At 48.4% G+C, this 25,319-nt stretch overlaps 1 protein-coding gene across 3 annotated transcripts; it reads left to right on the top strand.

Moving 5' to 3' along the window:
- The first annotated feature begins 897 nt into the window (after positions 1-897).
- CSNK1E (casein kinase 1 epsilon) lies at positions 898-24,482 on the top strand. 3 transcript variants are annotated; one of them, XM_059846444.1, is made up of 11 exons: positions 898-1,104; positions 5,190-5,277; positions 11,548-11,658; positions 11,822-11,970; positions 12,664-12,892; positions 19,179-19,349; positions 20,861-21,009; positions 21,521-21,713; positions 21,818-21,957; positions 22,345-22,410; positions 23,077-24,482. In XM_059846444.1, exons 2-10 carry the CDS (start codon positions 5,202-5,204, stop codon positions 22,375-22,377), a joined length of 1,251 nt encoding a protein of 416 aa, XP_059702427.1. In that variant the 5' UTR covers positions 898-1,104; positions 5,190-5,201; the 3' UTR covers positions 22,378-22,410; positions 23,077-24,482. The 3 variants fall into 3 exon arrangements, with proteins under 3 accessions (XP_059702427.1, XP_059702426.1, XP_059702425.1); XM_059846443.1 differs by having other exon boundaries at positions 23,054-24,482; XM_059846442.1 differs by having other exon boundaries at positions 22,948-24,482.
- Positions 24,483-25,319: the final 837 nt, after the last annotated feature.

The raw sequence follows: 25,319 nt of genomic DNA, 5'->3' as shown, positions 1-25,319 counted from the left end.
TTGACTTTAGGATGCCGGTGCTAGAGCAGCTCCTGAACACCGGTGAAGCGTCCCAGTGTCTCCAAAGCTGGGCAGCATCTGGCTCTTGCTCCACAGGACCCTCTGTCCCTTCCATCTCACACTGCACTGGCCTCCAGCCTTCCCTGCAGTCCTGTTCCCAGAGCTCTCAACAGCACTTCCACTGGCTCCTTTGCACATCCAGCCCCCATCTCCCAGAAGGCCCCAAAGAGTTCTCCAGCTCGGGCTCTGCTCGTATAGCCCCATACAGGTCTGATACATCCTGGCTGCTCCCCCTGACTCAGCTGGCTTTTGGAGGTGCTCTGGGACTTGCTGGGCCCAGCTGGCCCGCAAACACCCCTAGGTCTGGGGGGTAGTCCCAGCTTTGCACCCATCTGTCGGTGGGTGCACCATGGACCTCTGTGTGTCCACATTAAGGTTTATGTTCGTGCTTCGTTATTTGTGTGGATTTGCAGGTGCTTCACCCAAGGGGCATCCCCACTCCTGAGGGGCGTGGGCTGAGGAACCCTGAACAGTGTGGGGCCTTCCTGATGGACCCCCACTTGACATCCGCTGCCAGCGCGATGGGACACAGCACCCTCGTTTGGTCATCCCGATGCGAGGCCACCCTGCTGCGGGGGGCTGCCATGGGTGGGCTGTGCTCCATTCAGAGGAGAAACCTTTAGGGGGGTCGCGGCCCCCGAAACCGAGCCCGTGTGCGTCTGCCCCGCTCGTCGGAGCTGAAGGACGCTAGCTGGGAAGGCGTCGGGAGCGGCGGCGGTTGCGCCTTTAACGGCGGGCGGAGGAGGAGGCGGAGGAGGAGGTGGGCCGGGGCTGCGTTGGGTGACATCAGTGGGTTTGGCTCCGGGGCTCAATGGAAACTGGGTGAGCGCCGGGCTGTGCCGAGCACACGCCGGCTGGAGGGGACGGCGAGCGGGCGGGAGGCGGCAGGCAGCGCCGCGCCGCGCCGAGCCGAGCGAAGGAGGGACGCGCCGGGCACGGCCGCCACCAGCCCTCCCCAATCCTCCGTCATCCTCCCCGCCGCGGCCGCCTGGCCCCCTGACAGCCGGCGGAGCAGCATCCCCACACGGCCCCCTTCCCGTCAGGGTGGGTATGGGGGGCGCCCGCCCGCATCTTGGGGCGCAAACCCCGGGGGAAAGGCGGCCCCTCCGGCTCTTTGTGTGCGCGGAGGGAGGGGGGAGGGGGCGGGGGAGGGGAGGGCAGGGCGCGATGCGCCGGGCCGGGGGGGCGCGGGGGACAAAAGCCCCTTTGTGGGGGCGCGGGGAGGGGGTCGCCCCCTCCGCCACCGGCAGATTTTTGGGGGGGGGTTTCTCCCTTCTCCCGATTCTCCGCCTGCCGGGGCCCTGCCTGGCTGCCGCCGGGGCCGGGCGGGGAGGGGGGTGCCGTGTGCTCCCGGCGGGGGTCTGCGGGGCTCCCGGCGGGGGCCGCCCCCCGGGGGATTGAGCCCCCCACTCCTTCCGTTCACTGATGCTCCTGGTCTCCCTCCCCAGCCCCCCTCATCGCCTCCTTCGGGGGAGAAGGGGTGTCTGCGTTTGGGGGGACTGTAGGGTCGATGTTTCCTCTTGTGGGGGACGGTGGGGGTGGGGGTCGATGGCCGAGGCCGGGTGCGAGTGGGGGGACGAGGAGAAGTTCAGCGCCGTTCCCGGGGGTGGCAGCTTTTTGTTACCTACCCGGAAAAATAACAGCCCGGGTACGGCTGTCTTCGCGTAGTGTTTGCCTGTAGGGGGTGGGGGTGTAAGGGACACATTTATTATTATATTTTATGGCGTGTGTCCCCCCTTTCCTGTTTTCCTGTTGTGGCTATATCTTCCTCAAATGTAGTTCAAATGCTATGTGCTTGGGGTTTCTTTTCTCCCCCCATCTTATTTGCTGGTCTCCTTTCTGTAAGTGTCTAAGGGTCTGGAGGGGATTGGTGTTTTGCATTTCAATCAAAATATATTTTTATTCTTTTTTCCTTCGGATTTTTAAACCAGTTCAAATTACTGTTTTCTCGGCCTATCCTTTTCCCCCTTCAAGCACCAGCACCCCCCCCCCCCAAAAAAAAAAAAAAAAAAGCCGTGTAAAGCCTTAATGGTCTATGGGTAAAGCAGCCCCCACTCCCTACACTTCCACTGAAAGCTGGAACAGTGCTGGGATCGGCAGCCTCCATTATGGAGCCGTGGGTTTGGTTTCGTATGGCTTTTGCTAGACGGGGTGTCTTCTCATTCCCGACCCCCTCGGGTGGGACAGAGGTGTCCCTCCTGTCCCCCAGCCCCTATTGATGGTCCCCCCCCCTCCCCCCCCAGATGGTCCCTGCATCGTTGGTCGCCATCGTTGCTGGCACAGCAATGTGATATCAACTCTTATCGTGTGTTTATATAATGGCCTTTGTGCCTGTACGTGGGTATTTTATATTATATAAAAAGGGCTGGTGCAAAATGGTGTGTGGGGAAGCAGCGCTGGCAGCTGGATAGTATTATTATTTTTTTGAGGCTGTGTAGTATTGGATATTCACGTATGCAAACGCTCATGCAGAGCACACTCTCGCTCTGAGGTTGTATGTGTGTTAATCCCTTATGGAAAACTAAATGGTTTAACTAAATGATTGCCCTGCAGCCCCTGGGAATGCTGCCTTGGCTGTAGAGTGCAGGAAGGGTGGCAGGGCTGGGAGGGTTAAGGCTGTAGAGGGGGGGCTGGGAAGAAGGGATGGCATTTTAAATATTATATGTATAAATAATACATAGAGGGGTGATACGCATTTCACATATAAGAATATATATTTTGTGGGTACAATTTTCTTTCTTGTAACAGTAGACCTGAAGATGAGAAGATAAAGGGCGGAAGCTGTAGATGGTAGTGGGGGTACCTGTGTGAAAGAGAAGCAAATAGGATAGATGTTTGAACTCCTGGAGCAGTTGTTGAGGGGGTGGGATGTGTGTGTCCTGCCCTCTTACCAGGAATCCAGGATTCTGCTCTCTGGCTATCCTCAGCCCAGGTTTTCTACTCACACTTGTGTATGTATGTGTGCTGGGGGGGAGATAAGGCAAAATGACAGCTGTGCGAGACCATGATTTTTTTTTTACTCCATTATCCTGCTTCCCGCTTCCACCCCCGCGCCCCGGAGCATTTTTTAGATTCCCCTTTGGAGCCTGTTGCTTAATCAGCTACAAGGACTGCTGCCTCGTTGTGTGAGAAACCCTTCTTAACCTGGCTCCTGCCTGTCCCAGAAGGGTGGGTCCAAATTTAGGTTTGGGACTGTGGTGATGCAGAGCAGTACCTGCTGCGTCCCAGTGCGGCGCAGGCCCCCCTGGGACCTCTGGCCTCTGCCTTGTGCTCAGCTGTGCTCACCCCAGCTGGGAATTGGACTCAAGTGGAGGTGTTCGGAGTTCCTAGGCCTGGGTAAACACTCCACGAAGGAAGGAGGATCGAGAGCTGTCTTCTTGACAGTGGTGTGACGGGTTCCCGGGGACACAGACCTTTGATCGTTTATTGGAGTAGGAGTGTAAGCAAGTCAGATGTATGTTAATGTGGTTATACAGAACAGCAGGCAGCGGATAAAAATCATGTCTGTTTGCTGCGCCCTCACCCAGGTACGCCTGCCTCCTGATTCAGTTCCCAAGGCTCTGCCTACATTCCTGGTAGTAAGAAAGTCAGAAATAGCCACAGGGTTTTGTAGACTTCAGATGCCTGGAAACCCACATGCATAAGCAAATGCTAGGTGAGGGGACTCCACCTCTGAGTGGTTTGTGTGTAGTTTTTGGTGACTGGAGCTCTGCTTTCAGGGTTCACAATGTCCCCTGAATGCCTTGATAGGATTATTTCCCTGTACATCTCCGCAGCCCGTCCATTCTTCTTTCTGTAATCCCATCTTCTGGGGCAGGAGAAGCAGCTCTGGGTTTATAGTATGCTCAGAATCCTGTGGCTGGGATTATTTTTTCATACTTCTGCCTCACAAGGCCATTTCTCCCTTCTTTCCTTCAGTGATGCTTCCTTCCCACCAAGCTCCAGCAAGGGAAAGTTCCTCGCTCCCACTTGTGAAAACATGAATCATTCCTCACCTTTCCTGTCCCCAACAGGCTCTGTGTCTGCATTTTGTACGCTAATAATGTGGCATTGCATAAATTAGGACTGTGGCAAATCCCTCTAAAAGGAGACACATTGTCTGTCTCAGGAAGAGATGTGGTTCCTAGAATAAGTTGGTGGCCATAGAAGAGGCAAGGGAAAGGGGGCTGTTAAGATGGAAACTGCTGGAGCTGTGTTTGGCCGAGGTGTTTGCAGCAGAAGTTGAGGTTGGCAAAGAGAACAAAACTGTGGCTGTGGTCCTTCCACCTAGTTGGTTTTCTGTGGAAGGTGAGTAGGCTGAGCCTGGGCATGTTGATGTGGTATATCAGGTCAAAGGGTTAGCTGATCATCTCAAGTAAAGGGATGAGGAAAGGCCTGAGCTGCTAAAAACAAACAGCTGGCACAGCTAGGTAGGCAAGAGAGTTGGAGAGGCTCAGGTAGACCGAAGGAGGTGGTGATCACATCAGCAGAAGCGTGTAGAGGTGAGCAAGGGGTGTTCCTAGCCAGTGTGTGCCTGGCAGGGTTCAGTTCAGCAGGATGTCTCCTCCCTGTCCCCTGTGCTGGCCCCTGCCTAGGAGAGATGGAGTTGCTTTCTCCTGGCAGTCTGTCTGTCCCTCACAGCCCTTGTGTCCTGTGCTTCACCACCACCACTGAGGTGTTGGAGTAGGGCTGGGTCAGAGGGAAACTCCTCACAGGGTTTATTATGCCTGACACTTCTGGTGTCTCACAAGGTACTTCTGTTACAGGGCCAGGTCCTGCGAGGTACAAGAAGAAGTACCTCTTTACAGTAGTGTGGTGTGATCACGCACTGAAGCCTTCTTAGAAGGGGTTTACTGAACCCCTTCCTCGTCTCTGAACAAAAAGATAGGGAAGAGGTTCAGTCATGCTTCATTCTAATAATGGGAACATGGGAAAAACATGCTTGAGAGTGTTCTGTTCCTGCAGTGTTTCTTGCTCATGTTGTCCCTGGAAGTTCGGGAGAGGTGATAGAAGCCATGTAAAAAATGAACTATTTAAAGATTTAAAACTACTCAGCCTCTGGGTGAAGTGGGGAGGTCTCTTCTGCAGTCTTACATGATTCACTTCCTGTTTCTGCTCTGACAGTGCTCTTTGTGTGCCTCTTTTCTTAGCACGACTGAACCATGGAGCTTCGAGTGGGAAACAAATATCGGCTGGGCAGAAAGATTGGCAGTGGTTCATTTGGAGATATTTACCTAGGTGAGTGTGAGAATCTGTCTCAAGGTTGGTTTTCTCAGTTACATCGTTTTGGGGTTGTTTTTCTCGCCTGTTGATATTTGTGGGCACCGTGTAAGGTTGGAAGGGGCGGAGAAGAGAAAAAAACTAATGGAATACTGCTAGTGGCTGCTGGCCTTCTCATGGCAAAGAAAGGGGGATGAGCTCAGCTTTGCCTTACCACATACTGAAGACACAGTGGTGGTTGATCAGACTGATTTAAATTTGGACTGTTTGGGGCATATTTGTCATACACCCTATTCCAGCGTTCTCACTTCCCTTTCTTGAGCTTGGGTGTGTGTGGGTTTAAACTCTGTTCCCAGAGTGTGTGGTGGAAAGGGAGGACAGGATAGAAGGAATACAGTTCTGGGAAGACTGGTATTGGAAGAGGTGGTCCAGGACCTGTAAGAGAAAGGTCTGAGACAGGACGTGTAAAACAGGTCAGAGAGCCTGGTCTGGTTGAAGTCCCAGGGCTCAGATCTGTTAGATCTGTAATGGGATTTAGAGTTAAAGTCTGGAATGACCTGAGCTGGAAGCTCAGTGGACAGAGCCCATGAGGTGCTGGGTTTCCTGTTACCACAGCAGATCGCCTGGGTAGAAGTTCTTCCAAGCCAGTGTGCTGATGTGTAGATATGTTCCCTGATGCTTGCCTGCTTGTGTTTTTATTGGCTCAAACCATGTGGGGCCAGAGTGGCGAGACTACCCAGCAGCCTGCTCCATCCCTCCATGAGGGCTGGCATTACCTGTCTCTGGTTCTCACCACTACCTGTTCTGCTGTGCTCCTGCAGGCCAGCGGAAGGGCTGCCCTCTGCTTTGGTGTCCACACCCTCTGCGTACTTGCAGGTGGTCCTCATGTGCTCCTTTACTGTTAATTTGTTCAGTTGAGTTGTATTTTGCTTCCCAGTACATCCACCATTCCTCACTTTTGCTGGTCCTTCAATTTTTCCTAGTCTTCATCTGCTGAGCAGCTTGGAGCCAACATTGCTTTTGAGGTGTGGCATTTCCAGTGCCTGGCAGTGGAGGACTACCCTCGAGTGAGCTGTAATGTGATGCCTCTGCATAGGCTGCTTTGGGTCTCCTTGGCTTTCCCCATCACCAGCAGTATCAGGTTACAGAATTGGCCTTAATGCACTGTCAGCTGTATCGTAGGAGAGCTCTTCTAGGATCTCCAACATCTTCCCGTCCCTCCCCAAATCCCTTTCATTGAATACCTCTAGTTCAGATTACATTTTCCTGTGATTGTAAATCACCGTCTATTTTCAACCTCTGGTTTTAATCTCCAGTTCCCTCTTGCTTTGTTATTCTCTCTTGATTGATGTTGGCAGCCCCTCTTGATTAAATGTCCTGTGGGAATCATCAGTAACAGGCTTTGTTGCCACCTTTATCCAGACCATGAACAAAGATGATAAATAATGGATCTGGGATCCCAGTTCCACCGTGTGCTGCCTTTACTGCAGCCCGTTCCTGTATGCCACTCCTCTGTGGCCCTCCAACCAGTTAGTGTCTTGGGTGACAGTGCTTTTAATTCCCAGGTGCTAGGATTCAGGGGTGATAGCTCAGACACAGCATTTTCCACCTAGGGCTTGAAGCATTCCAGAGCCTCTCTAGGACAGTGTAAATTATCAGAATCTTGCTAAACATCTGGGGTACACGTCGGGAGAGAAAGGAGATGCTGAACGGAAAGGCCTGATCCTGTATTGCTCTGTACCATGTAACAGGTCATCCACCTGTGCAAATTTGGTATGGAAAATAGCCCCTGGTGAGGGGGTTGTGCCTGCCTTTCCTGTCACCAAACACAGGAAGCCCAGTGCCCCAGTGTGGTGAGCACAGCAGGATTCAACCAACTTACTTGAATGCAGTATCAAAGCCCTTGTGATGTTCCTTGAGGTGCAAGCCAGCATGTTTTGAAGCAGTGATAGCGAGACTTCATGGAGCCTGGGTGACTCCCCAGCCTGGAGGGATTGGGCATGTAGTCTGTGGTGGTGCGTCGGGAGGATGCTTGTGCTCATGCGGTGCTCTCACGGCCTGCTCTGCAGACACAAGGACTCATTCACTAGGACTTCTCTCCTGCACCAGGTCCACCTCACAGTTCTCCCCTTTGATAATGGTGTGGTCACACAACAGCACTTGTCTGTCTCTGAGGATTAGCAGGGGCTGTATGGTTTATCCTCAGGTTCTCTCTCTCAGGGTGTTACTACCTTCACCTGCTCTGTAACCAGTGGGTGCTGCATGCTGTCCTCTTTGGGGTTTGTTTTAGGTTTTTTTTTCTGTCAGAAGGAAACTTGTATTTTTACATGTGTAGACACAAAGGATGGACTGTGTTAATCCTTAGCTGGGTCTTGAAGCACATTCCTTTCATGCCCTACTTTGAGGGGTAGGTGTGCTAAGTGGAATATTCTCCCCCCATTGGTTTGAGAAGGTGGGAAATGAGATCAGGCTGCCCATGAGCCTTGGCTAGCCCATTTACCTGTAGAAATGCTCATTCTGAAGAGCAAAACCCAGTTTGCAGAGGAATTGCTGAGACCTTTGGGACGCTGGAGGGAGAGGTGCTTTATCAGAGGTACTGGCCAAGAGGCAGGGCAGGGTTGCTGGACATGTAGGAATCTTTTGGCCGGGATGCACACTGGTGGTGGAGAGAAGCTGGGCAGACAAAGCATGCTGGGACCTGAGCTGGCTGGGGACAGTTCCTGGTGGCAGGCTCCTCCCTTGCTGGGAGGGGAGTGCCTTCCCTTTGTTTCCTGGCTTGTTAACTCTCTCTCGCCCTATCTGCCTTCATCCATCTGTTCCCAGCCCTCCATTCTTCCCTCGGCAGGGTGTGGAGAGGGGCACAGGCGGTGGGGAGTGTGGGGCCTCTGCTTGTTGCCCCCGATGCTCTGGGAGGGCGGTGTTTATTGTATCAGACATGCAGTCAGGATTCCACTCTGAAAAGATCCTGTTTAGCCAGTGACATCCTCTGTCCCCAGGGCCCCATTTCAAAGAGCTTGTGATGAATGAGTTGAATTTGTGCAGCACCCACAGCGGAGCGAGACTGGGGGAGGATGTTAGGAATTATCCCCCATCCTACATGCAGTCTCTCGAGTGGCTGAAGCTAGCAGACTGCTGCATTTGTCTGAAACACGGTGCTTTCCAGTCTGTAAAGAGAGCACTGAACTGTTGCTTTTGTACTTGTAGCTTTAAAAAAGATGGTGGTCGAAGCATGGAACAAAGGATCAGAAAGACTCCTGCCCTTAAATTCCCTCCTTGCTAGTGGTGGTCTCAATCTCGGTGGATCTCTAGCCAAGAAATAGTACAGGGAGCAACTTGTAGGTATGATGAGGTTTGGAGAGGGAACAAGCCTAAAGAACTCAGCCAGTGACCCCCTGAGCAAAGGATAGGTCAGATTGGTCCAGAGAAGGACCACAGTAATGATTAGAGGGATGAAGCACCTCTATTATGAGCAAAGTCTGAGAGAATTGAGATTGTTCAGCCTTGGAGAAGAGAAGGCTTTGGGGTGACCTAGTTCCAGCCTTCCCTCCTTGAAGGAAGCCTACAAGAAAGACTGGGAGAGATTTTTTGCAAAGGCACATATTGATAGGACAAGGGGAATGAATTTAAACTGAAAAGGGTTTAGATAAGATATTAAGAAGAAATTCTTTTCTATGAGGGTGGTGAGAGACTGGAAAAGGTACCCCAGAGAAGTTCTGGATGTCCCATCCCTAGTAGTGTTCGAGGCCAGGTTGTTGGATGGGGTCTGAGCAATCTGGTCTAGTGGAAGGTGCCCCTCATGGCAGGGGTGTTGGAACTAGGTGATCTTTAAGGTCCCTTCCAACCCAGACCATCCTCTGCTTGAGCTCTTCTTGGCCACAGGGTTGTTTCTTCTCTCTCTAAGTAACACCTGTGTTTGGGCTCTGAAGAGTGTGGGGCTGAAGGCCATCTGAATTGCATCATCACATTTTGACGAATCTGAGTCTTCTTGATGCCTACCCCTGCTTTTCCCACAGATAACACTCCCTACCTGCAGAAAGCCCAGTCATGGATGCATCTCCATGTTTCTGAACACCCAGGGTAATGTGGAGATGAAAACTCATTCATGTTTCCATCATTCATGTTGTGGGAATCAGGTTAATTCAAAATGCTAATGCTGCAAAAAGTCAGAGAGACTCATCATTGCTTGTGTGTCAGAAAATGTCTTGGGAGAGGGAAAAATTCTCCCTAGGGAGCGGACAAGGGAGCTGCTTCAGAGGATTTGGAGGAAAGTCTCCCCAAAGGCAGGGGAAAGAGACAAGGCAAAGAAGTGCTCTTATGTTTTTTGGATGTCCTGGGTGTTTCCATGCTGGATGAGGGACGGTGGTTGAACACTAATTTGAAAGTTGGAAGGATACTAGTCCCTTTGTTACTCTTTTCCTACTTGCACCACCTGGTGCTTTTAAGAAGGGTCCTCTGGTGGAGTGAAGGGAATGTATGAACTTGTTTTTCTGGCCGCCACTTTTTAAGTGGAAAATGCCAGTATCTTTTCAAAAGTAAGCATTGGACAAATGTTTCTATCTCTCAGGATGGCTTTTCCCCTTTCCTTTCTCCTGGATCCTGAGTTAAAATCTGTATTGAATTAATCCCATTGCTCCTCCTTCCCCTCCCTCAGAGCACCCTAAATAATTCCTCTCCCTCCTTAGTGTTTACAGCCTTCAAATATTTGTAGACTGTTGTCATGTCCCATTCTTCCTCCCCACCCTTCTTAGTTGTATCTCTTGTCTATGTTACATATTTAGCTCTTTTAATCTTCCTTAGTAAATCAATCCCTCTAGGCCGCGATGGTTTTTGTTGCTCTCTTACAAATTCCTAGCAGCTTGTCTGTCTCAACCCAGCACTGCAGCATCTAGATCATGTGTTTTTGCTAGCAGGCAGCTCTTGGCTAACTTTGTGTACAAGCCAGAACTCTTCAGCTGGAGATGGATCTGTTTTGGTTCCATGGGGAAAAGCAATCCAGTTGTGTGAACATTTCCTTCTTTTCTTTGGTCCCTGGCTGTGTAGGCGGTGTGTGAAAGAGGATAAATGAAGAGATTTATCTGCAGCTTGTCCTTGTGGACTCTTAAAGCCTTATCAGAGAGTTCAGGAGGCACAAATTAGCCAGACCTACCAAAACTAGCTATGGGATATCTGCAAAACATCACCTTTGACTCCAGCTCATGTTTGGCACGCATGTTCTGGAGTAGTTTATTTTATGACAGTGTTCATAAGCTGCTTGTGATCAGGGCTGCTCTCTGATTTGTGTTTAGTCCAATTTCTGATAGTTCCAGATACTAGGAAGGGCTTGTCAGAGTGTGTGAAGTGGGCATGGTGGGGAAGGAGAAAAGCAAATCTTGAGTGTCATTCCCGTGACCCGTGTACAGATATTCCTTCTTTCCATTTTAGGATGATGTGAAACATCTGGAATCCTTTCAGCTAGTACAAGAAAAGGAGCAGCCTGTTCCTTCTTTGACAGTGCACTTTGGGACCACAGTGCTGGCTTTTGCAGCTGGCAGCTCGGTTGTTTTCAGAGAGAAGCATGTGGGGTGGTGGTTTAGTGTCATTGCAAAGTATCTAGCAATACCTTCAACAAAGGTGTCCAGGCAGCTTAATTCAGGACTGGATTCTGCTTATTTCTTCATGCTTCTAATTTGTGATATAGCAAATGTTTCTGTGTTGGCAGAAGATAAAGGTATTAATAAAACCCTCAGGAGAGGGAGAAGCTGGGGATTTAGAAGTTGTCAGTATTGAGCAGGTCAGTGCTGTGGAGAAAACAGAGAGAGATGGTATGTTGGTAATGTCTCCTGAACTAATTGGCTGTGTTGAAATGATGTAACTGAGGTAACCAGTAATTTTTCTGGGGAAGAGATACTCCGTATCACTGCCTGAGGGTGCTTGGGTTCAGGGGCTAGGTTTATGATCAGAGGAAGCTCCAACTTCAACTCAGTTTAGGAACTGTTGATATGTGCAGATTGACCTTCCAAAGTCAGTCACTTTTTGAGATAACAAGGCAGTTCACATGTAGGATTGTTGTTCTAGACTGACTTCAGGATGAGACCAGGTTTCCTATTCATGTGCCTCTCTCTGGGCTTGCATTTACAAATGACAGTGCTGGAAACCATATGAAGCTGAAGTGGCTGAATCTCATTTCTGTCACAGAGAATAAATTTCAGGGCAAATCTTAAGGTCTTGGCATCTTTACAGGCCTTGTTAAAAGTGTTTAACTTCAGTAGATGCTTGTGCAATCTTCATTTCACTCTCATTCCTATGCAGGAGCCAATATTGCGACTGGTGAAGAGGTGGCCATCAAACTGGAATGTGTCAAAACCAAGCATCCCCAGCTCCACATTGAAAGCAAGTTCTACAAGATGATGCAGGGAGGAGGTGAGATGGGAAGGAAAGGATGGGGCCGGGGGAGTGGTTGGAGAAGGAAATTATTCTAGAGAGCTTTAGAAAAGAGATGATTTGGTGTTACACATGATCTTCTCAGCAGGGGATTCAACATCTATTCTCTCTGTTCCCTGGGCCTAATTTTTTCTTTCCCCAGTGGGTATCCCCTCCATTAAGTGGTGTGGAGCAGAGGGGGACTACAATGTGATGGTGATGGAACTCTTGGGGCCCAGCCTGGAAGATCTCTTCAACTTCTGTTCCCGCAAATTTAGTCTCAAGACAGTTCTGCTGCTGGCAGACCAGATGGTAAGTTTCCTCCGAAGCATTTGTGCCTACTCTCCTTTTCCATGCCTCTTCCCCCCACAAATTCCTCTCCCATCCCCTCTGCTTGAGAACTGCTGTATCTGAGGCTTTCTTCATTTAGCACAAGTGGCTGCCAGCTTTCTATTTCTTGATGAAGTTGGGGGCCTGGAACCTAGGCACTGGAGGCATTTCCTTATCTCCATCCCTCCTTCCTTTGCCTGCTGCTTGCCTCGTGTTAGTGTTCCACACACAGATACTTTTGCCTGCATGGTGAATTATTGGCACCTATGTTAATGCCACTGCTCATGCCCTGTCGGTTCAAGATCCTTAACTCTTCTGGACAGACCCGTTCCTTTCCTGGCCCAGCTAAGTTCAAAAGCTGAGAGCTGTCAATGCTGAACCTCAAAATTTTAGTTCCTATAGACTGGCTTCCCATCTTTCCTTGTGATGTTAATGGTGACCTTCCCAGAGCAAGGACTGGGCTGGTGTGCAGGGTTAAATTCCATCTCCAGATCCTGCAGCGTCCAGAGAGTGTCATTTCCTTGGCTGTCATCACTGATACTCAATGCAAAGTGTCCTTTTCTTGCTCTCATGGGCCAGTGTCTTGGACAAGGTACTATTTTTAACAGATGCAGTTAAAATAAGTTTGTTTCTTGCTTGTCTCACTGTTTATTTATTTATCTACCCCTCCTCCAGATCAGCCGTATTGAGTACATTCATTCCAAGAACTTCATCCATCGGGATGTGAAGCCAGACAACTTCCTTATGGGCCTTGGAAAAAAGGGCAACCTAGTATACATCATTGATTTTGGTTTGGCCAAGAAGTACCGGGACGCCCGGACCCACCAGCACATCCCTTATCGGGAAAACAAGAACCTGACTGGCACAGCCCGTTATGCCTCTATCAACACCCACCTGGGAATTGGTGAGCCTGCTTGCTGCTGCCTCTTGGTGGGGCTTCCCAGGGGAGGTTGTATGTCCCCAGAAGGAGGGGGTTGGGTTCTTTGCCTGACTCTGCTGCTGACCTGCCTTGAGATGGTGGGCAAATAACTTAAATGCTACACCTGTGTTACTTCTGCTGCTGTGGTGGCACTCTGAGTTCCTGAAGACAGAAATTGTCTCCTGATCTGTGTGCGCCGCTCAGTGCAGGGGACCCTGTTGAGCATCAAGGCTGTGACCTCCCTGACTCTGCTCCTGCTAAATCTGCCTTTGCACAATTTTTGCAGGCTGATTAGATGTGTAAAGGAGACATTCACAAGCACTGAGCCTTTAGGAATAGGTGCAGTTGAAACCTGTCTTTTTGACTCCTGAGTGCGTTCATTAGTGATTGTTCTGTAGCTGTCAGGGCTGAAAGATGGAGGCCCACTGCAATATGGTGTTACCCACCACTGGGGATGGGGATGTGCTGGAAATATACATGCAGCTGAAATGAGGGGAGGCTTCCAGCTGCCCGAACACCTCTGTTCTGTGATTGAGGATTGGCTGTCACAGGCCTTCAAATTATGTGCATGTCTGTGAACTGTACTAACCCAGTGAGGCAACTTCAGGGAAGTAGAGTTCTGCCCTTAATGTGTGTGGTTAGTACTGAAGGGGTGAAACTAGGCTGGAAAAGAGTACTGAGTGTTCAGCCAGGTCTTACACTGGTGATGACCATCATCCCGTGTTTTGTAAAAGCCTTATGCAGGTTAGTACCCACCACACTTAAACCTCCTGGAGTCACCCAAACTCTTGTCCTGGGAGTCAGCCCCTGGTGGCTGCAAGGAACATATTTGAAAACCTCTTGCAGTTTTCTCTTCTATTCTCTGCCCAAAAAACATCTTTCCAGCATTTGACCTCCTTTCTCTGCTAAATTTAAGCTAAACTTTGTTCACAGTGTGAGGCTTCCTTAGTTACTGTAGGGTCCATTTGGAACAGGCTGACTTGGTTCTGCTTATTGACTGGCAGCTCTTAAGGAACAGAAACACTGAAGTTGTCATGCCTCTTGGACCCAGGGAAATATCTGCTGTGCTTGCAGATTGTTTATATCTCTGGGAGGCCCATCTTCTCAAGTGTATAACCTAACCTGGGAATTTGAAAATCAGAGCAAGATTTTAAACTAACAGCTTTCACAGGATTTCATGTCCTCATTCTTCCTACATCCTCCCCTCTTGCAAATATTTCTCAGATATCTGAAGTCAATACTTGGCCTGCAGAAAATAAGGCAATTTTTCCCACCATCTTCCTTGCTTAATACAATATAACTTTAGATGGATAATGCATTATTTATATCAAAATTGGGAGTGTTGTGTGTTGAGAGTGGGCTGTAATCTCCTGACCTCTTCCATGTTATAAAAATAGTTCTTGTAGAGCTTTCTGAGTTGGCCTTCTGTATTTTGGCTTGACCTGCATATATATAACTGACTCTCCATTGAATTCTCAGTCAAGATCTCCACAGCCATGGTAACTGCCACAAGGAGACATGCACAAAATAATTCTCGCTACTATGTCTGTCGATTCTTTTGTATGTGCCTGTTCTGCCTGAACTGATCACGAGAGGCTAAATGTCTGCTTGTGGCTTTTGAACGACTTCATTATTCATTCCACCCCAACTTGGCCCTTTACTACTGGTGTGTCAGGATGAGCAAACAATGTCTAAACAGTAATCCAAGGGCAAATTGCATATGCCATGCCTCTGAGTGCAGCCGCCGCTCTCTCCGTGCCCTTTGATTGGGGAGAGTCTGGGTGTGAGTTACTGTGCACAACAGGTCTCGGGTGTATTATCTCCACGTTGCCGATAGTTGCACTGAACGGCATAAAGGTTACATGACTTGCCTGGAGGAAAGGGGGTGGGGGTGTTTGGGTTTCAGCTGGAGTTCCTGTTTCTCAAGACCTTGCCACAGGGTATATGACAGAGATATTTATGTGTTAGCAGCATTGCCATGGGAACCATCACTCTGAATTTTTTGACTTTTCAGAGACTAAATTCTCTTAATGTTACGTTAACGTGGTCGAAGGAGAGAGAAGGAACCAGGTGCCGGGGTATTTGTGTGACAGGAATAGCAAATGAATAAATGCCTTTATCTGAATTTGCAAGCTAAGGGTTGGGCATTCCGATGTCTGGAGGAAACACATTCTTTTCCTGGTGGCTGGGGAAAAAAGTAGGAGGCAAAACTGGGGAGGGTTCCACAGCTGGAGACTTGCGGTTGGGGGAGTCGTTGGACTGTGCAGGCTTCGGTTCACGCATTCCAATCAATTTTCACATGCTCTAGGGATGAGAGTCCCTTGCACCCACTGTAGCCTGTAATGTCTGAAATAGATGCCCGGGGTGCCCATGAGACAGTCTTGGAAGAAGTCTGATGGTCTCTGTCTGGGTAACAGGGGGTGGGGGGGCAGTGCCTTCCCAGATGAATGTCCTAGATGGTATCAGTGTACACTCTGTAGATCGTAAGTCCTCCTGCTCATCCTGCCCTCTGTCGCCCATTCCAGATTCTTGCATGTTTTTAAAGGCTGTTGCCATGTGGTGGGGAGAGAAAGGGGAAGTCGAGTCCAGCATGTGCAAGATCAGATCTGAGTATGTAATCAGGAAAACATTACTTGGTTAAGCCTGCCTGCACCTGGGCTGGCTCCAGGGAAGACAGCTGATTTCTAGGGAGTTCTGCATGGGAGCAGCATCACTTTGGTAGGATCATAGTGGAGGAAAACACTCTTTGGACGGGGGGACCAGGAGGGAGTTTAGGCTGCAAAGAAACACGTTTTGTCATGAGCTTTGTGTCCAAGGCAACCAGTCCTCAGTCTTCGGTCTTTGCCTAAGCATGTCGTGTCCTGTCCTGCCACTCACCCCTGACTTGGCTTCTGAGGACCCTGCTTTGGGAAGGGAGTGAAGGTGTGGGCTGGCTGGGAGCCTCACTGGGGGTGGGAGGGAGCTGGCAGGAGACTGCTTGCAGAGTGAGTTGGGTTTGGGAGGTCATGCTGGGTTGTGTGGGAAGGCAGCCTTGTGTTTTCTATTGGAAGGGCTTTTGGGAAGGAGGGAGGAAAGGATGAGTATCTAATGAAAAAGACATTTTTCATAAAATTGGCTTTCAAAAAAAACCCCCATTGTAGGAGAGCTGAGATAAAATGGAGAGAGGAAGTATGGTGTGGTATCACAGGTCATGACTATAATCCTGCTTCTGGACTGACTTGCTCAGCGGATGCATTCACGTCACTTGTATTTGTCTTTGTCTTTTTAAACTCAAAAGTGAGATTTTTTTTTCCTGCAGCCCAGGGATGCTGTAAGAGTTAGTCACTGATTGTCAGGTTCTAAAAGTGGAAAGTAGTTACACTAAATAATGTTTCCTTGGTGTGTAGAGGTAAAGTTTTATTTCTTACTCTTTGCTGTTTAATGTTGTCTAGTATCCTGACCCTCCAAAAAAAAAAAAAAAAAAAAAAAAAAAAATCAAATTTTGGAATTCTGGGAGATGTGTAATAGTAACTGAAGATGTGAAGATGAAACAAAGAAACAGGATGTAGGAACTGTCGTCCTTTATCCCCGTCCAAGATTTAATTCAGGATCTTGTACATAGGGTTACAGGAAACAGACTGCTACAATGTTTTGAGGTAGCTGCCCAGCTGTGGTACTCCTGTTGGTACTTCAGACTCATCAGGGGTGTGAGTCTCACTGAAGTTGTTTGAGTGGGCTGCAGTGACCACACGTATGTGAGGTGCTAAACATCAGGAGTGCAGTGCTGTCAAACACTTACAGTGTTCGGCATTTTAATAATTAGGTGTTGTGCTTGCAGTTGTTTTTCCTTGATCATATTGCTGTGTTAAGACACAGTTAAGGTGTGTTTGCATGCACCTAATGGATACTAGTTAGCTTCCCAATTTGGTTTTTAACCCCTCTCATTGCCTTCAGTGAGGGCTCATAGCATCCCCCACACTGATTTCAGGCTCCCTAACCTCAAGTCTCTAATTCTGGCCTTCCCTAAAGTGCTAGGACTGTGACCAGGCATCTGTTTGCAGAATGTATCCCATTCTGAATGGCTGTGGTGGCTGTGCTCAAAAGTGCTGTGCTTCACACAAGTGGAGGTGTGTTATTCAGCCTGCCCTAAGCAGTTTGGAGTTCAAGCAGGATTTTGGAGGCGACATCCTGATTTATTCCTGAAAGGCTGATTTGCTTGTTCAGTAGGTTTCTCTGGTTCCTGCCCTGCCTTTCCCTACTCCTCTGAGGGGAACCACCACGCGCTAGTCAAGAAGCCACAGCTAGAGGTGATAAAGCTACAGCATGGATAAGTCAAGGGCTGGCAAGACTGCAGGACTGAGGTTATCCTTGTCTCCTGTGCTTTCAAGCCCTGGGTGTGTGTTCTGAATCCATTTCCACATGCCTCCTGTCTAAGGATGTAGGTCATTAGCCAATATTGTTTAGTTTTGTTTATTTGATATGCATGGTGAGTAATCGCAGCCCTCTGAGAGTACACGTATCCCAACCTTAGGCTAAATGCAAAACTGGGTTTCTTTTCTCTCTTCCTGTCATAGCATCTAAGTATCTCCCAGACAGTCATGTAATTATCTTTGGCAGTAGCCTGATAAGATTAGGAAGTATTAGTCCCTTTAAAGTGGGCAACATGAGACAGTAAGTTAGTGAGGTCAAAAAATGTTGTAATTTCTGCATGCTCAAAGTAAGCCATTTTTGGAATCTGCAGGACTGCTTTCTCCTCTACTGTCTTGAAATGCAGCACTCTTGTGGTGTTTCGTGTGCTTTGACCCAAATGATCTCTCCTATCAGTTATGGAGTGATGAGACCCTCCTGTCTTTCAGCAACCACAGTACATTTTTTCACCTTCAACAGTTTTAACTTGCCAAGCCCTGAGTTCTCAAAACAACTAGGAGGTTGTGAGAGAGATTCACAAGGAAGAAGGAGCCTTGTGACCCACAGCTTGTGTTGTTACATGAGGATATGTGTATCTGTGACCTGCTACAGCTACTCTTTTGTCATGATTCAGCTCAGATAACAGAAAAAGGGATAGCTGTAGTGATCTACTGGCCTTTGAATGGGACAGGTGGTAGCATGTATCTGATACTGACAGCTCACAGATTAGTATATAATCTGCAACATCTTCCAGGATATGGCACTGAATCCAGCAAAATGTGCTGTAGTAAATTAATCTAATAGATGGAGCTCTTTAGTCTTTCCTCTATCCCTGTGCTCTCCCTTAAGCCATATTTTGCCTGCTTGTTATCTGTGTCAGTTGTTCTTCTGGAGATGTAAAGTGCTTTCTCCAAAGTGTTTATTTTATTTGGGAGGGAAACAAAAACAAGACAATCTTGGCGAGATTTGTAGAGCAATGTTGGAGGAGTTGGGAGGAGTTAACCAGGCAATATTTGCAGTTATTGAGATTCTGCATCAAATCCTTCTTGAGCTAGCTTGAAACTTAAAAATGGCTTGGCTATTCCAGAGAGCAAAGTCAATGTCAAATGTTGTGGGTTTTTTTGTGAGCCAGTTTTTTGTTTTATAAATAAGCATCTAAAGATGCATCAGGGCAACCCTTGGTCTAAATGGAGTTGGTAGTGATGCCAGTTACACAGTCATTCCTCATTTGAAGGGGAATTTTTTCTTCAAAGCATGCCCCTTTCCTGCACAGCTTCAAAAATGTCACCAAGCTGGAAAGACATCTTCGCACATTACGTGTTAGGCTTCTACTATCAACAAAATTGTTTACTACAAGAAGGGGTCCGTAGTTCCTTGTTTCTGCCCTGCTTTAAGACTATCAGCAGTTTAGTCAGAAGATGTGTTTGAAAAAGGGCTGTGTTGGACTTACCTCTATTAGTTTTGTCTATCTATGACTACCTCTGTCATGACTAATCACTGGGTTGAAGAATCATGCTGGGTGGGGAAGGGTAGGTGCCCTTCCTCTGTGACTGGGAAGAGCAAAGTAGGCAGGGCTGCAGCAGCAGTTCTTGAGATGTGAAATTCTTGTGTGAATTAGGGCTTGTCCAAGTGAGGAGGTAGTCACAGGCATTAGTTATGAAGTGGGTTGGGCTGTATGGGGAGAGGAGCAACTTAACTCTTGTTGTATGACCATCATCACAGGAATTTGCTATGGAATGTCTTCTACAAGTTTGACTATCTGTAGAAATTTACCAGAAAAGTGAGAGGGTTGGTTGTTCCGTTCAGTGTTCACCTCCAGAGCTATGTGATTGCCAAAGCAGTTTTGTTTGCTGCTCACTCCTTGCCCCTTTGTAACTTCCCACAGAACAAAGTCGCCGTGATGACCTGGAGAGCCTGGGTTATGTGCTCATGTATTTCAACCTGGGCTCGCTGCCCTGGCAGGGCCTCAAGGCTGCCACCAAGCGCCAAAAGTACGAGAGGATCAGCGAGAAAAAGATGTCAACGCCCATCGAGGTGCTCTGCAAAGGGTACCCTTGTAAGTGCTCTCATCTTTGATGGCTGTCTTGTCTGCTGCTTAGCTTCTTCACCTGCTGAAACCTCCTGGAATCCTGAATCCTAAAGAGCAGTGCAAAATAGCCCAGACCAGGATGTGCTGCTGACACGGGTGATGAGAAGGATAATAGAGTGGTTATGGTCAGTTTGGGTTCAGAAGTGAGAAGTGTGGTTTTGTGGACCGTCAAACCTTACATTAGTAAGGGCATGAGAGTGCTGAGAGGGGGGATCTTCAGGACCTGGTGAGCCTTGTAAAGAAGGGTGGGCATTGAGCTGAGAAGGTATGCTGCTGATGATTAATTTTTACTGTTTAATGAGGAGTTCCAGGAATAACGAGGCCATAAAGTGACAAATGCAGTTCTTTGTAAGTAAACATGGAGTAATGTATGTGAGAGCAGAGAGAAGTCTTGCTCCTCAGGTCACATGAACAATAGGAGGCTCTGGCTGACCAGTGCCACTCACCAATGAGCTGTTGCAATTACAATCGATGGTTCTGTGAAAACATCAGCTTTGTGCTCTGTGGCTGCTGAGGAAAGGGAGCGTTAGGAATTACTAGGAAAGAATCCCAAACAGTGTGTATAAACCCATGGCCCACTTGCTCCTTGCATGCACTGTGTAGGTCTAGTCCATGCCACTGTTTCACAAAGGATGTGGTATAACTGAGAAAAGGGCCAAAAGCGTGACCAGAGGTGAGTTGATTTCTGTTCAAGTCATGAGTCTGCTGGAAAAAGAGATGGGTAGAGAGATGATAAGAAGTCTACTTTCTGGCTATGACTGCAGAAGTTTGGATGGGAGCTGATTATTTGGTGGCCCCAGTTTTTGTATTGGAAGAGAAACAATGCTGGTTTCTGCCAGCTTTAAAGCAAAAGGATGTGGTTCTTCACACAGCCAGTGTGGAGACCTGTGGAACTCCTTCCCTGAAGATGTTGTGGATACTTAAATCTTACAGGAGTTGGAGGAGAAACGGGACAATAATGTGGAAGAGAGATCGTGCCAGGATTACTAAAGAGTTAGGAACTACATCCAGATTAGGAGGTTCCTGGAGCTGAAAGTAGGTGATGGGCTGATGTCAGTAGAAGTGTCAGATGTGTCTGCCCCACTCTTTCTCCTCTCATCTATTTCTGACCACTGTTTACAACAGACTACTGAGCTAGGAGGACTTCCATTCAGAGTTGAACTTCCCAAAACTTGTCTCCAGCTCTTCTTTAGGCCTGCATTCCTGCTCTCCTTCAGCAGGCATTGTGACTTGCTAGGTCTTGCTTGGAGAAGCTGACAGACAGAGATGCATAACATTTTCTCGGGTAAAAAGAGAGATGATGGTCCTTTTGGTGGCCAAAGCATTGCCACCAGCGGACTCAGTCTGTGTTACACAGCTCTGTGTTTGTGCTGTCCTGGTCCAGCAAGCCGCTGCCAAAAGGCTGCAGCAGCTCCATGGTGGGAGCAGGGAGGCTTGCTGGCAAACCACAGCCATCAGCTGTTCTCTGCTTTCTCCAGCTGAGTTCTCGACATACCTCAACTTCTGCCGTTCACTGAGGTTTGATGATAAACCTGACTACTCGTACCTGCGGCAACTCTTCCGCAACCTCTTTCACCGCCAAGGCTTCTCCTATGACTACGTCTTTGACTGGAACATGCTTAAATTTGTGAGTGTGTTTGGCAGAAGGGCTGGACCAGGGTTGGTTTGTGGCATGGAGATGGGGGAAGGTTGGAAGCTGCCTGCTGTCTGTGCTTAGCCCTGGTGAACAGCCTGAGCAAAAGGGAGCAGGCAGAGTGAAAAAGAGGCAGAGTTGTTTGGCGTATAACTAACTGGGGGCATAGTTACTGTTGTATTAGTGAGTGTGTCTGATGGAGTACTTGTGTCAGTAAATCTATAGCTAGAGGTAGGTAGAGATAATTTTTCAGGAGAGAGCTGTCTTTGTAGCTGCGACACAGATGTGGATTGCAATAACAGCTGTAGTTCATATGCTTTCTTATCTGTTTCATTTTGGGATAGAACAAGGTCCTTTCTTGGTGCAGTGGAAGGTGGTGGGGGGAGTTTTTTGGGCATGCTGCTCCACTTCCTTGGCATGATGGAGCAGATGTGTTTTCTGTCTGGGGCTGCTGCTGTCTCTCCTGCCTGACAGCTGTGTGTGGTGTTGGGGTTTCTCTACTCAGGGAGCAGCCCGGAACCCTGAGGATATGGATCGGGAGCGGCGAGAGCACGAGCGGGAGGAGAGGATGGGGCAACTCCGAGGGTCAGCCACGCGAGCGCTGCCCCCTGGCCCACCTGCCGGAGCCACTGCCAACCGTCTTCGCAATGTCACCGAGCCCATGGCCTCCACCCCCACCTCCCGAATCCAGCAGTCCGGTGAGGGGGGTGGGAGAGCTGGGGGAGGGCGCCACCCCTGTTGTTGGCTGGAAACCAAAGCTATTGACTGATATTCTTGTCTCGACATTTCTCTGCCCCAACAGGCAACACGTCCCCCAGAGCAATCTCAAGAGTGGACAGGGAGCGGAAGGTCAGCATGAGGTTACACCGAGGAGCTCCTGCCAACGTCTCCTCATCTGACCTCACAGGGCGGCAAGAAGTGTCACGGATTTCAGCATCACAGGTGAGTTCCTGCTGCAGTGTTCCTGGCCTTGGCCTGGATGTCCCAGGTCTCCAGGCCCCAGAGCAGTTTTTGCCTGATTTGCTGAGCTGACATGAGCTGGAAGCTTCTGGTGTGGTGAGGGGAGTGGTACCAAGTTACACTCTTGCTCTCCTGTATTTTATATATTTTCTGGAGGCCGTGCTGAGTACTGCCATTTTAGCTCTCTGCTTTGCTTGGAGTAAGCTTTCATCTTGCTGTCTTCCAGACCACAGTGGTTTGGAGAAGCAAAGCAGTAAACTCTTGAGAGGGATGGTGTTCTAAGAGAAACATGCAGCCTCTCTGTTTAGGTGCCTTTTTTGCCTTATTTTTCCTCTCCAGCCCTTAGCAACACTTCCTTTTCTTTTGTAGACAAGTGTGCCATTTGATCACCTTGGGAAGTGAGGAGCAATTGCCACTGGACCAGTGTTTGCTTAGGTGAGCCTGTACTCATGCTTGGGAAACCCCGAGGAGGGAAATCCTAGGAAAAAAAAGCCTTAAGTTAAGACTTTGTTGTTATGGGGGATTGGTATATTTCCTTTCCTTTCACTTTACTTTGACATGTCTTCTGGCTTCAGAGGGAAGAATAAGGTTGGCTGCCAAAACTTGGAGGGAACAGATTGTCTTAGGTGTAAAAGTAGCTTCCAGTTCTCCAAGAGGATAGGAAGGGTGGAGAAGGTGCTGGGCTGGGGAGCCATTTTGTTAGTTCCTCGTGAATGCTTTTCTGGCAGTGTGACAGTGTTGGGGTGGAGGGTGCTGAGCAGGTAATCAAGTGTGCAAGATTTTGTGCAGCAACTGAGTGCCTCTTGTAGAGGAACCGACAGTAGCTGGGCAAGGTAACTCTGAGGGGAGGCAGGAGTGTAGAAGAAAGTGCTGATTTGATTTGTTACACTCCAGCTGGCAATAGAAGTGCTGGGAAGAGCCTTTACTCCTAACATCTCTTGCCTTTTTCTCTCTTTTGAATTCTCTTTTTAGTGTCTTCACTGTATTTTTCTTTTAAAAAACAAAAAACCCAAAAACAAACAAAAACCTTACAAAAAAAAAAAAGACAAAAAAAAAACCAAACAAAAAAACCCAACAGAATTTCTTTTTGCCAACGATGAGGAGTCGAGCTGTGCCCCCGCGCTGGTGTGAGCCGTTTCCGAGGGCCGTCTGTCCCTGGTGTGAGCGCCTTGAGGAGCTGCGACGCCGTGGGAGCCGCGTGGGATCACCTGTGCTGCTCCCAGCCCTATCCCGCTGCCCCCACTGGCTACCCTCAGTTCCCTCTCCTGACTCTCTGCTCCTGGTTTTGACTTCTCTCTCTTTTTTTTTTTAACTTCTTCTTGGCTATCCTCTCCTGCTTTTAATTTTTCTTTTTAATATTGTTTTCAAATCATATGGTTTCTAGCCGTATAAATTTAAACTTTGCTCTCCTTTCTTTCTGAGGGCAGGGGTTGGCAGTGGGTGGGTGAAGTATTTTTTTGGTCTTTTTTGTTTTGTTCTTTTCAGGAGCCTTGTGGGCCAGGAGGGAATCAGATTCCAGCCACACTTGATGGTAGAAGTCTGATTTTTATTATTATAACAGAATTTATTTTCTCAAGCATTAAACACAGTTTAAGCTGTGAGGGGGAATTGTGGCAACAGCCTAATCATTGACTCGGGCTTCCTTTCCTTGGGTGGCTTCTCTGCGGTTTCTTTTGTGGCTGTTGGGAGAAGTGCCAGCCTTCCCTGATCCAAGTGGTCCTCACACACCAAAGGATCTCTTTGGAGAGGCACCTGGTCCCACGGAGGATGGGATTGTTGGAGGTGACATACAGGGAGAAATATACTTCTCATCCTTGCAGTGGGGTCGGTTTTTTTTCGTCTGGCTGTGCGTGTTTTTCTATTTTTATTTTTTAATTAAAACTTGTTTTAATTCCTGCGGAGAGAGTGTGGGACTTGAGGAGAAGAGAGGGGCGCACAGAAACTGGAGTTTGGAGTTCTTTCAGAGCTATGGTTCTTGCTCTCTCCTCATGCAACCCCAAGTAAGATCCACCCATACATGCACAATCCCCTCCTGCCCTCTCCCACCCGTCTCCCCCCCCTTTTCCCCCCCACTTTAGTTGTTTTTTAATATAATTTAGGAATACTCAAGCTGCTTTGTGGCACTTGGGGCTTTGAAACACAATGATCACCACTGCGACCTATGGCCTGTAGCAGACACACTGTCACTGTAGTGTGAAGCCGATGGGTTGTTGGCAGGGCGGGGAGGGTGGGGTTAGTCTTTGTTTTGTTTGTTTTTACCCTTTCTATTTAACACTTTATTTTTCCTCCCTGTTTTTTTCCTAATTTATTTACCCCTCTTACTGTCTCTCTCTTTTTTTTAATTAAAGAGCAAAACTTTTTATTACTTTGTAATTTAAAAAAACAAAAAAAAAACCTGAAGAACTTTGGGGGGGATTTTGTACTTTTTTCCTGTGTAAATATTGGACTTTTTTGAGCTTTATCGTGGTTGTTAATTTGAAGTAATAAAGTAGAAAATGATAAAGTGACGCCAGCATCTGTCATTTCTTCCTTTAACGGCCTTGGCATCTTTGCTGGGAGTCGCATCTTACACACAGGAGGCATGGTCCTGCAGCTGAACCTGTTTCTGAATTCCAGGAACAAGTTTGATCAGAATTACTGGAAAAAAAGGCACAGGACTGGAGTGCCTAAAAATAAACCTGAGCTGATCTCTGCAGTTGCAGCCTTGGAACAGGCGAGAGTTATGTGAAATCTGATTCAGGATCTCTTGGTTCCTGGATCTGAGCCTCTGGCATCCCATGTGTCTGGCCTTGAGGAGGAGAAAGGGATGGGCCTTTCCACGCCATTGGCCTTGGGTGTGTGCTGGCTTCCACAGAGGTGGACCCTGGATTTTGCGGGTTTTGCTTTCTTCAAACTTAAGTCCTGAAGGAGAGGGGCGTGGAGCACTTGACAACAGCACAGTGCCTGATGCAAGCAGACTGGGCTGTCTGTGGAGTGGCACCTGCTGCTTTGGTGTCTGTGGTGGTGTGGTTTGTTTGGGTTTCTCCTCCTTTGCTTGTCCGACCAGTCTGGCAGTAAAATACTAAATACTGATTTATTTCTAAATTGCTGCTCCTAAAGTTACACATCCCTGCATTATCCTGATGAGAGGCCTGTTTCTTCTAGGCTCAGTCAAACCCTTGAAACTTATTTTCAGAAACACCTGCTGGGAATAAATGATGGATCTTGGTGACTTTGCAAATTCTTTTCAAGCCAGTTCTTTGCTAGCTGGCCAGGAAGACATGTTCCTTTGTATCCCTGCTGCATAGGTCTTCCAGCTCCAGGGATGAGTGTAGAAAGGATGGGAAGAGGAAGGTAGTTCCAGG

This window comes from Haemorhous mexicanus, chromosome 5 (genome assembly GCF_027477595.1).
Source record: "Haemorhous mexicanus isolate bHaeMex1 chromosome 5, bHaeMex1.pri, whole genome shotgun sequence".
NCBI lineage: Eukaryota > Metazoa > Chordata > Aves > Passeriformes > Fringillidae > Haemorhous > Haemorhous mexicanus.
This window is presented reverse-complemented; position numbering and strand designations above follow the sequence as displayed.